Source organism: Muscardinus avellanarius (genome assembly GCF_963383645.1).
Source record: "Muscardinus avellanarius genome assembly, chromosome: 13".
Lineage (NCBI taxonomy): Eukaryota > Metazoa > Chordata > Mammalia > Rodentia > Gliridae > Muscardinus > Muscardinus avellanarius.
This window is the reverse complement of record NC_137799.1, coordinates 94,545,538-94,559,270: the sequence shown is the minus strand read 5'-3', so window position 1 is coordinate 94,559,270 and position 13,733 is coordinate 94,545,538. Positions and strand designations below refer to the sequence as shown.

The following is a 13,733-nucleotide window of genomic DNA, read 5'->3' as shown; positions in this document are numbered from 1 at the left end:
AGTTTAAGACACTTGGTGACTTTCTTAGGTCATGGGGCTGGAAAGATGGATACACGGCGAGTTTTACCACTAAAATTACCTATGTGGAGCTGGGTGTGGTGGCGCACGCCTGTAATCCCAATAGTTGGGAGGCTGAGACATAGGTTTGATAGGGAGATCATAGGTTTGAGGACAACCTCAACAATTAGCAAAACTCTCACCAACCTAGTGAGATCCTGTTTCAAAATAAAAATAAAATCGGGCTGGAGGTGTAGCTCAGAGGAGAATGTCCCTGTATTCAATCCATAGTATCATACACGCATACACACACACACACACACACAATTATCTATTTTGTAAAAACTCCAGGAAGAGTTCTGTCTAGAAAATAATTATTTTGGAAAGGAGTTTCTTTTTCCAAAATGTCCAAAAAGATAAGGATGTAAACACCACATAATTAAAATGTTAATACAATAATATGAAATCAGGCACATAAATAAATAAAAGTGGCACCACATTTATGGCAAATTCTCAAGACAGAGATATAGCTCACAGATACTTCAAAATAAATAATCGCTCCAACAGGAATGATAATTCTCAGCACAAGCCAACAGCATTCAAAATAAAGTGCTGTGGGGAAAAGCAGCGGCTGAGCGCGGCCCGCGCGCAGCAGAGCCTGGGTCCCGGCGGAGGCCTCACCCCGAGGAGAGCGCCCGCCTCAGGAGCGGCCAGGCGAGGGGCTGTCTTTTGCCATTTTTCTTTTTTCCTCTAAAGTGTGCTGAAATATTTTCTTCAGGGTGCTGTAAACTATTGGTCCATTTTCAGATTCCAAATTAACCTGGTGGCAAAGAAAATTTCTATTCAGGACACTGTAACAAGAATATTAACCAGTCTCTATTTGGGGAGAAACAGAGGCAGGTAGGAAAAAACATAAGACTTATAAACAAAATTATGTATAATTACCAAAACTACACATAATACATTTCACACATTTTAACTGACCGACAGCCGACCTGGACAGACAGATTCTCAACACTGGTACGCTTAACTTTACCGGGTCTCCTTAAAAGGCCCAAGGACGCCACAAAGAATTCCTCCTGCTTTCTGAGAGACAAATACTAAGGATTTACCCCAAACGCATACATCTTAACGACAGCATCTATGCTACCGGCAGCGATTCCTTATTAACACCGATAGCTGTTTACTTGCTTACTCCGTTAAGCACCCATGCACAGAGGTGCATGGGTGGGCAGCTCCTTACTCCGTAAACATGTTTTGGAACAGGGTTGGTGAGACCCTCACTAGGTCGATGAGGCTGGCCTTGAAGGCTGACCTCCTGTTCCAGTCCCCAGGACTGGGTTTAAGGCATGAGCGCCATGCCCAGCAGTATAGACGAGGCTTAAATTTAAGACCACTGACTCTGAAAACTACAGAAAACAGACGGAGAGACTGTTGAATGGTTAGAGCAATAAAACCCAGAGAAGGAACAAGGACACTGCTGTGCTAAGACTGGAAGGAGGAGAATAAAACATCCTAGAAGGGGCCGGGCGCGGTGGGCACGCTTGCCATCCCAGCGCTTGGGAGGCGGAGACAGGAGGATCGCACAGGTTCGAAGCCAGCCTCAGCTACTAAGTGAGGCTCTTAGCTACTTAGTGAGACCCTGTTTCCAAATAAAATATTTATATTTATAAATATTTATATAAATAAATATATATGTATATGTGTGTATATATGTGTGTGTGTGTGTGTGTGTGTGTGTGTGTATATGTCTGTCTGGGAGTGTAGCCAGGAGGTAGAAGGCCTCTGGGTTCCATCCCCAGAACAAACAAGGTGAAGGTGGAAGGAGGGCCTTCTCGCTCCGTGTGGACCTGGCTTTTTTTCCTGCTGTAAGGCGCACTCAGAGCACATACTGGTTTGGACTCTGCTTAGGATTTGCAAACGCGCCATGCAGCGCCCTTGGTTTTCAATCGCTGGCTTCTCGTTTAAGCCCAAGGTGGGCCTGGCTCAGTGAGAAGACGTTCTGGCTCCGACGAGGTTCAGGACCTAAAAGCACGTGCTCGACGCTCAACTATTTCTCTTTCCTCCTGCGTACGAGTTCTTCGCTCCACTGTTCTCCTCGAGAAGCCCACCGTTCATCTTTTCCTAGTATCATGGCATGGACACTCTTTTTTTTTTTTGGTGGTACTGGGGTTCCTGGAAGCCCTTCTACCTCCGGGCTACACTCCCAGACCTATTTTTACATTTTTATTTGGAAACAGGGTCTCCTAAGCCAGCGCGGCTGGCTTCGAACCTGCGCGATCCTCCTGTCTCTGCCTCCCAAGCGCGGGGATTACAAGTGTGCGCCACCACGCCCGGCTATGTTCACTCTTTTTTATCTTTTAGCCCCAATTCTGCATGTACTTATATAAAAAATGCCAACCGTGTTTGGACTGAGCCGGGGCTCCGTCCTGAGGAGAAGCGCCCGGCCCTGGGAGCCCCCACTCACCTTGGTGAAGGCCTTGATGGCATGGGTGAGGCACGCCTCCTCCACCTCCAGGGGGAGCGTCTGCAGACTCACGATGCAGTGCAGCACACAGAGGATGGTCTGCTGCTGCCCCTGTGTTTGCAGAAATTAAAATCGAAAAGTCGTTGGAAAAACGCCTCAAGATATCCCCTCAAATGACCACCGAGTGAGCAGCTGGCTGGTGACCCGGCACTCCATGGCGGCTGCTACACCACCTACGGAGAGCTCTGCGGTCACCGCTGTGTGTTCATGCAACCTGAACGCCTTCCAGAACGCAGTATCACAACTGGCAAGCCACTGACAGAGCCCCAGCGAGCCCGCGACAGGTGCGCCTGGAAGCCACGTTTCCCCTCAGGGTACTGAGCAGTTCCTCCGCTTCTTGCGGGTTCGTTTCAGCTTGGCTAGAGGTGCACAGAGGCGTCCGCTGGCACTGGTGCCCACATCCCGTTGCAGATGCCATGGGGGGCAGCTGGGAAGTTTGTTATGCTGTTATAGCTGATATTTGTGAGAAGCTTGTGCTATTCTGGAAAAATATCAAGTCATACTTTTCTTTTTGCTCTTGAGCCCAGGGGGATTTTACTTCTGAACTACACCTCCTGCCCTTTTTATAAAATTTTATTTTGAAACAGGGTCTCACTAAGTTGTTGAGGCTGGCCTTGAACCTGCGACCCTCCTGCCTCAGACTCCCAGGGACTGCAGGCAGGTGCTGCCGCGTCTGCTTCCCTGTTAATCTTTTAAACAAGCATGAAGTATAAAACTGTACACTAAATTCTAGATTTCAAACACGTATGTATGTAAGTATGTATGTACGTATGTACGTATGTATGTGTTTATATTCCATACTTAGTTAAGACTGAAAAAAAACATAAAAATATTTAGTGCGACTCAGTCTTAAGGACTTTTTTTTTTTTGGTGGTACTGGGGTTTCTGGAAGCCCTTCTACCTCCGGGCTACACTCCCAGACCTATTTTATAGGGTTTTTTAAAATTTGGAAACAGGGTCTCTTAAGCCAGCGCGGCTGGCTTCGAACCTGCACGATCCCCCTGTCTCCGCCTCCCAAGTGCGGGGATTACAAGCGTGCGCCACCACGCCCGGCTATTTTTGTATATTCTAAGTGACAATGTGGTGTACTAATTCCTCCTTTTGTGAGGGACTTTTTAGTGTGGAAACTTCCATTGTGGGCTTTGATCCATCAGCTACGTTACCTTCTCCAGTAAGAGCAGGGCTTCAGCGGCGTCCTCTTGTCTGTCAACCAACATGTCCACGTCCTCCTTGGTGAGCACGGGCTCCTTCAGCTGCTCCACCCAAGACCACATCAAGCCGCACAGGATGAAGGGGTCTCGCTCACCACATATCCTTTCCCAAGCTCCATCTCGGGAGTTTAGTTCTTTCTAAAAAGGAGGAGAAAGACAGACAGGTAGGGACGGAGCCAGGGGGGAGAGAGAGGCACGCGGACGAGCTGCTGGTCCACGGGCCGCTCAGGACGGCGACGGCCCAGGCTCCGGGTGGGATCTGGGAGCCCTTCCCAGACCCCGCGCACCCGGGTGGGGGCACTGGGCTAATCCTGGGCATTTCTCCCAGCCTCAGCCTCCCTCTTCAGGCTCAGCCCTGGCTCGCGGGCGCTGGGCGACTCCCGAGAGGAGGGCCGCTCAGTGGTGACCTGGGACTCGGCTCCGAAACCACAGAGCAGGTCAGGAAGAGGAGTGTTCCTTCCTGGCCTTTGGTGAACGAGACACAAACACTGACGGCAATGAGGCAAAATGATAAATCAAGCTGGGATCTCGGGCAAAGCTTTCAACTGAAACCTCAAAGCATGGTAAAGAAGCAGGAGGTGCGACGAAGAAAACAGCTGGAATGGCGCTGCGCACGGCGCTCGGCTGTCAGCACCAGCCCTCACGGCGCGTCTCGGAGGCGGGACCCGGAGGGAAGCAACCCAGCGCTGTGCACCTCCTACCATGCCAAACCCATGCCAATGCAGAGCTACAACTAAAAGGAAAAACAGCAAGCCAGAGTTGCTAACGTGGCGTTTATCTTTCTTTCAAAAGCCCTCTTACAATCTTACACAGAATTTCCCAAACAACAGGCCTGTTTATTTGAAGCTGGGCGTGGTGGCGCGCGCTTGTCATCCCAGCGATCGGGAGGCTGAGACAGGAGGATCTCGGTTCGCGGACAGCCTCAGCTACTTAGTGAGGCCCCCTGCAACTCAGTGAGACCCTGTTCCAAAATAAAGAATAAAAACTAGGGCGGGGGTGTAGCTCAGAGGTCCAATGCCTCTGGGTTCCACATCCCCAGTACTGAAAAAAAATTTTTTAACTAATTTTACAGTAGAATATGGGTTGAAAAGTCAGGGTTTCGTTGAGCTAGGAGATGCCACATCAGTCCCGCACTGGGGCAGCTGCCAGCTGCCTGTGTCGAGAACTAGATTTATACGACCTGTCTTTTCTCGGGACAGAGTGCAGCTGACTCGAGCCTGCCTAGTTCAGAGTACAACACACACGCAGATTAAAATCTCAGGCAGGGCACGGTGGCGCACACCTGGAAGTCCCATTGCGCAAGAAGTTGAGACAGGAGGATCGCATGTTGAAAGCCAGCGTCAGCAACTTAGCAAGGCCCTGTTCCAAACGGAAAATAAAAAGGGCTGGGGGTGTATCTCATAGGCAGAGTACTCCTGGATTCAATCCCTAGTACCAAAATAAAAGAAAATTTCACATTTTAGGTAAAAGCCAAGAAATGGCCCTCACATTCTTCTTAAGGGCCCACAGTGGTCTCTGGTCACTCCGACTTGCTTCTGTGACTCCTGCCTGTGGCCGGAGCAGATTTAGCAGTCTGCAGGAGAAGAGGCTGGGGTCAGCACACGTGCCGACGCGCGCTGGGATGTTTTACTCTTTCTCTGGATCACTGGTTCTCCACGCGTGGCTTACTGCCCAAGCCTCGGCTTAGAGAGGTCTTCTGGGCTGGCTCCTAATGCCACCTCCTGAGGGCTGGTTGTCCCACACACCCAGCCAGAAAGAAGGACGCTACGACTATCAGCGCCCCGTATGCACCAAGCACCGGACCCGAATCATGTAGGAACTTCACACACGGAGTTGAGTGAAACCACACGACCACCCTGCGGTGTATCTACCGGATCAGGTTCACGTCACTACGGAGAAATCTAAAGTGTGAAGGTTACGTGTGATGTAAACACCTTTATTTATGTGTTTACTTATTTATTTTTGGTACTGAGGATTGAACTCAGGGGCATTCTACCCCTGAGCTACACTTGCATTCCGATTTTATTTTTTTCTTTTGAAACTGTGTCTCACTAAGTTGCGAAGGGACTTGCTAAGTTGCTGAGGCTGGCCTCAAACCTGTAATCCTCCTGTCTTGGCCTCCCAGGTACTGGGATTACAGGTGTGCATCACCACGCCTGGCTCTTCATATTTTTATGAAGACATTTGGGAGAATGTCTTCTATTTTTGCTGACATAACTAGTTCCCACATATAAAGAATGAAACTCAAATACCTGCCACATTTCGACCTTCTTTTTGACGTCCTCCTTTTCCGAAAACTCGTTTAGATTGGCCAGGGCTCTGGCTGCCAGTACCCTCCTCGCCTCCGCACTCAGCTGGGAGTGCGGATCGCCACGCGGCTCTGCAGCAGACCCGTCTTTGCCGTCCTGGGCTTCACGCTCCACCGAGAGCTGCGCCTTGGTCACGGAGCCGCAGCCCAGAGGGCAGCGGCAAGTCCTGCGCTCCTCCTCGCCGGGGGCGCAGGGGCTGTGCGGCTCCCGACAGTGGGGCGCCTGGTCCTTGGGGACGCTTGTGAAGTTGGGCGTGACTGGTTCTCCGGGGTTTTGCGAGCCTGAGACCCCCACTGAGAAGGTTCTGCTCCGGGGCACTTCCTTCGGAACGTCTCTCCCTCCGCAGGCTCCTTCGTCCTCGGGACCTGCGGAGCCTATGCGCGGAGCCTGGCTCCAGAAGGACAGGGTGCCGCGGACCAGCGCTTCCTTGCTCGCATCGAGCTCCAGGGCAGGCAGGCCTGGCCGCTGGCCGCCGGGCTCCTGGCCCAGCAGGTCCTGGGCCGCCGTGGCCCATGGCGTCTCGCCCTGCTGCAGGAGCGCCTCGGCCCGCCGCAGGTCCGAGTCGCTGTAGCTGAGCCGCCTCCGCAGCCCGGCCGGGGGAAGGCACTCGGCCGGCCTCCTCTTCCAGAGGGGGTCCAGCTCCTGCTCGCTGCTGAGCACGGCATCCCGGGCCTCGAGCTCCGGGCTGCACGGGTCTGACGCATCGCTGCCCTGCCTCAGCAGCTCCCGATCCCGGCGCAGCGTGACCATCTCAGACACCGTCTTCTGGACTTCGGCAGAGAGTCTGGGCCCCTCCGCCACGTCCCTCACCTCCACCGGCCTGTTCTCAGCCACCGCCAGCAGCAGTCTGCACACCAGGTGGATGATCTTTGGCACGTGTTTCAGAAGTCGCGCCTCATAACCGTGGAGCAGGTGACGCTGGCGAATTAAGTACTGGGCCAAGGTGACGGCGTGTGCTTTGGGGTCGCAGCAGGAGAAGACGTTGCGGAGGGGCATCAGGAACTGGGTGAACTCCCGGACGCAGAGCAGCTGTCCTCTGGTCTGGATGGAATTGGGTCTCTTCGCCCGCACGAATATAATCGCTTGGTCGGCGGTCATCCTTGTTGCAAACACTAAATAGCACGCTATTAAAACACCTAATGGAAGAGGAGGCGGCATGAGAAAGGCTGGCAGAGTCACTCGCCGACTTTATTGGTACTGGGGATAAACCCACGGGCCTTCTGTTCCTAGCTACACCCAGCCCTCCTTAGTTTTTTTCTTTGATTTCTTTTCAGAACCAAGAGGCATTTGACCTCCAAGCTACATCCCCTGCCCTATTTTTTATTCTTTATTTTGAAACAGGGTCTCACTGAGTTGCAGAGGGCCTCACTGAGTAGCTGAGGCTGTCCACGAATTGTGATCATCCAGTCTCAGCCTCCCGAATGCTGGGATTACAAGCATGCACCACCACGTCGGGCTCCTTAGTTTTTTTTGAAACAGGGTCTTTCTAGGTTGCTGAGAGTCTGGACACATTGCTGATGCTGTCCTCAAACCTGTGATCCTCCTATCTCAGCCTCCCAGGTCCTGGGATTATAGGTGTGTGCCACCATGCCCAGCTTGAATTTGTGATCCTTCTGCCCTGGCCTCCTGGGATTACAAATGTCTGCCACCATGGCCGGCTCTATTTAAATGATCTCATATATCTTTATTTACTTTTTTCATTCGACTTCAAAACATTCATAAGTTTCCAAAAAGAAAGTACCTTTAGAATTAGCAAACTATTCTTTGCTTGTTTAAATATGCCTACAAGACGATCACATCACCCCTGAGACTTACCTGTCCGCCCAAGCCCCGCGTGACAGTGGACGGCCACTCTTCCTTCCTGCAAGGCGAAAGCCACCACCTTCACCATATCGAGGATGGTGGTAAGAGAAGCTACACCGTAGTCCTTCCACCCAAAATTGTAGAAATAAACTAGGAAAGGAGAAGAAGACAGGAAGCAGGAATTCACCACAAGGAAACACCCTCACACAGGCGTGTGAAGGGAATGAGTGAAGTCGCAGGTGCCCAGCTGCAAGGCACACAGACCCCACGACGTGTGTGTGTGTGTGGGGGGTACTGGGCTTCCTGGAAACCCTTCTACTTCAGGGCTACACTCCCAGACCTATTTTATACTTTTTTTATTTTTGGAAACAGGGTCTCTTAAGTCAGTGCGGCTGTCTACGAACCCGCGTGATCCTCCTGTCTCCGCCTCCCAAGAGTGGGGATTATAAGCGTGCGCCACCAAGCCCGGTGACCTCATGACATTTCTGGTAAGTTTAATTGCTAAGCTTTCTCACATTTTACATTACTTAAGCCATTTTCTGCTGAAACTCAGCCAGAATGAATTATGAAAAAGTAGAATTACAAATTAATAAATTCCAGGAGTATATGAAGGTTTTCCTTTTATTTTGTGCGGGATTGAGGATTGAACCCAGTGGTTCAATCTGAGGCATACCAATAACCCTTGTTTTTAAATTCTGAAACAGGGTCCTGCTAAGTTGCCGAGGGCCTCAGTAAGTTACTGAGGTTGGCCTCGAACCTGTGATCCTCCTATCCCAGTCTCCCAAGTACTGGGATGCATGCACCACCATGTCTAGCTTAGAGTTTCTACACAGGGAAAAAACAAATGCTAGACCAGAGCTTCTTAAAAATAAGTTCCAGGCTGGGCGTGGTGGCGCACGCTTGTAATCCCCGTGCTTGGGAGGCTGAGACAGGTAGATCACATAGGTTTGAAGCCAGCCTCAGCTACTTAGTGAGGCTCTCAGCAACTTAGTGAGACCCTGTTTCCAAATAAAATATAAAATAGGTCTGGGAGTATAGGCCAGAGGTAGAAACCCCCTGGGTTCCACCCTTAGTACCACCAAAATAAGTAAATAAATAAACAAACAAGTTCCAGCTGGGCCTGGTGTTACATGCCTATAATCTTTTTTTTTTTTTGGTGGTACTGGGGATGGAATCCTACCTCCAGGCTATACTCCCAAACCTATTTTATATTTTTATTTGGAAACAGGGTCTCTTAAGCCAGCGAGGGGCTTCGAACCTGTGCGATCCTCCTGTCTCCGCCTCCCAGGCGTGGGGATTACAAGCGTGCGCCACCACGCCCGGCATGCCTGTAATATTAACACTTGGGAGTTGAAGACAGGAGAATCACAGATTGAAGGCAGCCTCAGCAATTTAGCAAGACCTTATTTCAAAACAAAGAGTAGAAAGAGCTGGAAGTGTAGCTTGAAGGTAGAACACCTCTGGATTCCATCCCAGAACCACACATACAAAAAAAAAAAAAAAAAAAAAAATCCAAGCTGGGCGTGGTGGCGCACACTTGTAATCCCAGTACTTGGGAGGCTGAGACAGGAGGATCTCAGGTTGTGGCCAGCCTCAGCAACCTGCGAGGCTCTCTGCAACTTAGTGAGACCCTGTTTCAAAATAAAAATTAAATAGGGCTGAGGGAGTGGAGCTTGGAGGTAGAATGCCCCTGAGTTCAAGTCCCATTCACACACACACACACACACACACACACACACACACACACACACACACGACTGCATAACCTGTTGCGCTTGACCTGAATGACAAGTGCATTCTATCCAGAGCTCTGAGAGTGAGAAGCCTGTACAGGAGGGATACCTTGCCAGGAGGGCTGCCTCCTGCACCCTGGAGGCAGGGCAGCTGTCAACACCAACTGTCATTTAAAATAATCTGTGTGAGTCGGGCTTGGAATCCCAGTACTTGGGAGGCCGAAACAGGAGGATCACAGGCTCGCGGCCAGCCTCAGCTACTTAGCAAGGCTCTATGAAATTTAGTGAGAGCCCGTTTCAAAATAGAAAGAATAAAATAAACAGACTGGGAGTGTAGCTCAGAGGTAGAATGCCCCTGGGTTCCATCCCCAGCACAGCAAAAATAAATAAATAAATATTAATTAAAAATAAAAGCTGTATGATGGATCTTGGGCAAACAGTAACTCCCCAAGTCTCTGTGGCCTCAGAGACTTAGCAAATCAGAAATAACAGTAACTGCCTCACAGAGCTGCCGCGGGAGTGGCGTGAGGTGAGGGGCTGAGCACACGGCACTCGCCGACCGGAGCCGCTTACTGTACGGTTGCCTCAACACCACCTCACGAGAGAGAAAAGAAACGCGGTCCCGGCAGCACTCCCAAGAGGAATGGTGGTAGCGTTTAAGGTCAAGTAACCCACCCTCACTCTCCATGAGCCCTAATACTAGGTAGTAATTATTTCCATCGTGTGTGTGTGTGTGTGTGTGTGTGTGTGTGTGTGTGTGTTACTGGAGATTGAACCTGGGGCATTCTACCTCTGAGCTACACTCCCAGCCCTATTTTTTATTTTGAAAAAGGGCCTCACTAAAGGCCTTGAACCTGAGTCCTCTTGTCTCGGCCTCCCAAGTCCTGGGATTGCAGGTGTGCGCTGCTGCACCCAGCTTCTTCGCCTTTTTAGCGGGAGAGCCCAGCAGACAAGAGTTTATGAGCGCTGTCCTTGACAATCGCGGAGGAGGTGGGAAGGAACTTACTGCCAGCCTCCATGAATGCTTCCGGAAGGTACGTGAAGCCGCTTTCTTGTTCCAGAGAGTTCCCGCAGCTAGCGTGCTCACCGGGCCGCTGCAGGTTGATTATTGTTTTTATGCCATGACTTAAAGGAAAAAGAACAATTAGCCGTACTGGGAACTACAGCTTAAAAACATATTAGCCATTTTTGGTGTTAATAAGCAGCATTAGTGGTTCTCAAAGCTTGGATGTGTTTGCAACCAGCTCTTTGCTCTATTTTTTAAAATGAAAGCGCCCGAAGGCACAAGGTACGAAGGAGCCAGGCCCGGGCCTGCTCCCTGCAGCGTGGAGCGGCGCGCCCGCAGCACTGACCTGAGGAACTGCTGGACGATGTGGTACTTCTCCAGGAGCTCGGAGGACGGGCGAGCCATGGCCAGGATGCTGTCAGTGACCCTGCAGGTGGGGCGGGACCCGTGAGTGTCCAGAGCCCAGGCCGCTCCACCTGAACGACTGGGCAGCGCACTTCCTTCGTGTGTCTGCCCCAACTCTGCGAGGACCCACTTCTATAAATTTGACTTCAGTTTTGCGTCATGATTAGAGTTCTAAGAAACCTAGACTCTTAACTCCCTGGAAGAAATTCCAGGACATGAAAGTGGATGTTAACAAAGTATTCCCAAAGACTCTCAAGAGATTCCAGTGGACACACTTGTTAGAAATAAACTTCCAGCCGGGCGTGGTGGCACGCGCTTGTAATCCCAGCATTTGGGAGGCTGAGATGGGAGGATCGTGGTTTGTGGACAGCCTCAGCTACTACTTAGTGAGGCCCTCTGCAACTCAGTGAGACCCTGTTTCCAAATAAAGAATAAAAAATTGGGCTGGGGGTGGAGCTCAGCACCAGAATGCCCCTGGGTTCCATCCCCAGTACAGAAAGAGGAGGAGGAGGAGGAGAAGAGGAGGAGGAGGAGGAGGAGGAGGAGAGGAGGAGAAGAGGAGGAGAAGAGGAGGAGGAGGAGGGGGAGGAGGAGGAGGAGAAGAGGAGGGGGAGGAGGAGGAGGAGAAGAGGAGGGGGAGGAGGAGGAGAAGAGGAGGAGGAGAAGAGGAGGAGGAGGAGAAGAGGAGGAGAAGAGGAGGGGGAGGGGGAGGAGAGGAGGAAGAGGAGGAGAAGAGGAGGAGAGGAGGAGGAGAGGAGGAGGAGGAGAGGAGGAGAAGAGGAGGAGAGGAGGAGGAGGAGGAGGGGGAGGAGGAGGAGGAGGAGGAAAGACATTTCCAGCCAGTATGGTGGAGCATGCTTGTCGTCCCAGTACTTGGGAGGTTGAGACAGGAGGATTGCAGGTTTGCAGCCAGCCACAGCTACTTAGTGAGGCCCCCTGCAAGTTAGTGAGGCCCTTTTTCAAAATAGAGAATGAAAAACAAGGCTGAGCGTAGCTGGGAGGTAGAATGCCCCTACCACTACGCCCAGCATGGCTGGAATTCTTTAAACAGTGGATTCCTCTGCGCACACTTCAAATGCGATCAGAGTCTTTCCGATGTGGCTCCTGTCGCTGGTGAAAGGCAGTAGGCTGGAGAGCGGGGCTCACTGCACTCACACGTTAGAAACAAGGCCAGCTTCTCAGCCTGTCCACTGAGGTCACAGCTCCTGCCCCTTCCACCCAGGGCCTGAAGCGCACTCGTGGGAAATACGTCCCTTCACACAGAGTGTACGAGCTCAGCTGAGGCTAAAGTTCGCTTGTGAAGCCGGAGAACTACTCTTGTGCCCTGTGATTCTCTCAAACGCACAGCGGAATGCTTTTTTATTATTTCTAGCAATTTTCTCAAACTGACAGTTAAATGATTTTATTATTTTGAGCAATATCTAAAATTTAAGAGCGGTCTACCCATAGTTTAGTCACATCATCTCCCTTAATTTAAAAGCAAAAGTAAAGCTCTACGGTATATTTCCACTTTATCAGTGAGAAGCTGAGGCTGGGCGGGCCGGGATCCCCCTAGCAGGGGCCACGGGGTCCTCTACCTTGAGGACCCGCCCCGCTCCGCTCCCACAGCCTGCTCCTCTACCCCACACAGCTCTAGAAGGCGGACAGGACGACTTACCAGGACGAGTAGACGCCCTTAATGGCTTGCTCCTCCTTGCTCCAGCGGGCGGGGTTCTCATACTTGCATGCCCTCCCGCCACACGCCATGGAGCACGCCATGTGTCCGGGGATGACATGCCGTAAACGCTCCCCCACTTTTGTGTACTTCGGTGTTGGTCGTTCCGAATTTTCTAGAACATACAAGAAAAGGAAGATTCAAAATGCCACTTTCCAGATGGAATGGTTACATGGGAAATAGCTTCTGCTTCATCTCAGCACTGTACGTGGTGAGCTGGTGCTAAATCCCCTCATCAAATATTTTAAAAAGCTTCCACATACAAGATTATCTATGTATTATATTGGTAATGAAAACAAATATATTATAAAAGCAAATTTATTTACAGGAGGATGAGTTTTATTGAGAAACTACATTTCTGATGAAAAAAATTTAATCAGTTTTATCTCTGGCATATTCATTCAAACCAAATGAGCATAACAGATAGTAAAAAGTATAACAGAGAATCAACCGTCAATGTTTATGAAGATACAAACACCCCGCAGCCTATCCGCATCCCTTCAATTCACATACAAGGTGTGGCAGTCTAGAAGAGAAAGAAGCTTTACTTTTCCTCTCAGGGCAAGTTGGGGTCCCCTTGGCGCGGCTGACGGAGGACACAGCCACCATCACCTGGAGAGAGGAGGAGGACAGGAGCTTGGAGGCAGAGCCGGAGCCGCGCCGGGCCTGCTGCAGCCGCACGACGGGGTCGGAGGTGGAGTGGCGGCGGCCCTGCAGAAAGGAGCTGAGGAAGTGCACGGCGGAGGGCCGTCGGGGCTCCTCCTGCACCTGCATGGCGCCTGCCTCGGGAAGAGCCAGAGGCAGAAGCCGCCTGGCTCGCTCGCTGAGCTGAGGAGGGAGACACAGGCATCCTCTGTGTGACCTAAGAGCTATTCAGGATAGGCTGACTGGTTTCCATAGTGACCAACAAAGAAACTACTGATCCCACTTAGATCCGAACAGGCAAAAATCCTACACGCACGACTGTGTTTTGAACAAACTGTTCCAGTATGGGGAAGAGAAATATGCACTTAAGAGGGGTCATTCCT

The 13,733-nt window shown here is 51.0% G+C and overlaps 1 protein-coding gene across 1 annotated transcript; it reads right to left on the bottom strand.

Annotated features, from left to right (window-relative positions):
* Window positions 1-697: 697 nt before the first annotated feature.
* On the bottom strand, window positions 698-13,479 carry PTPDC1 (protein tyrosine phosphatase domain containing 1; the record flags this gene model as incomplete). The annotated part of the gene is made up of 9 exons (XM_080709013.1): window positions 698-817; window positions 2,465-2,575; window positions 3,688-3,873; window positions 5,988-7,180; window positions 7,860-7,997; window positions 10,587-10,705; window positions 10,933-11,013; window positions 12,649-12,820; window positions 13,254-13,479. The coding sequence occupies 9 exons, from the start codon at window positions 13,477-13,479 to the stop codon at window positions 698-700; spliced, it is 2,346 nt and encodes a 781-aa protein (XP_080565139.1).
* Between the last annotated feature and the right edge of the window lie 254 nt (window positions 13,480-13,733).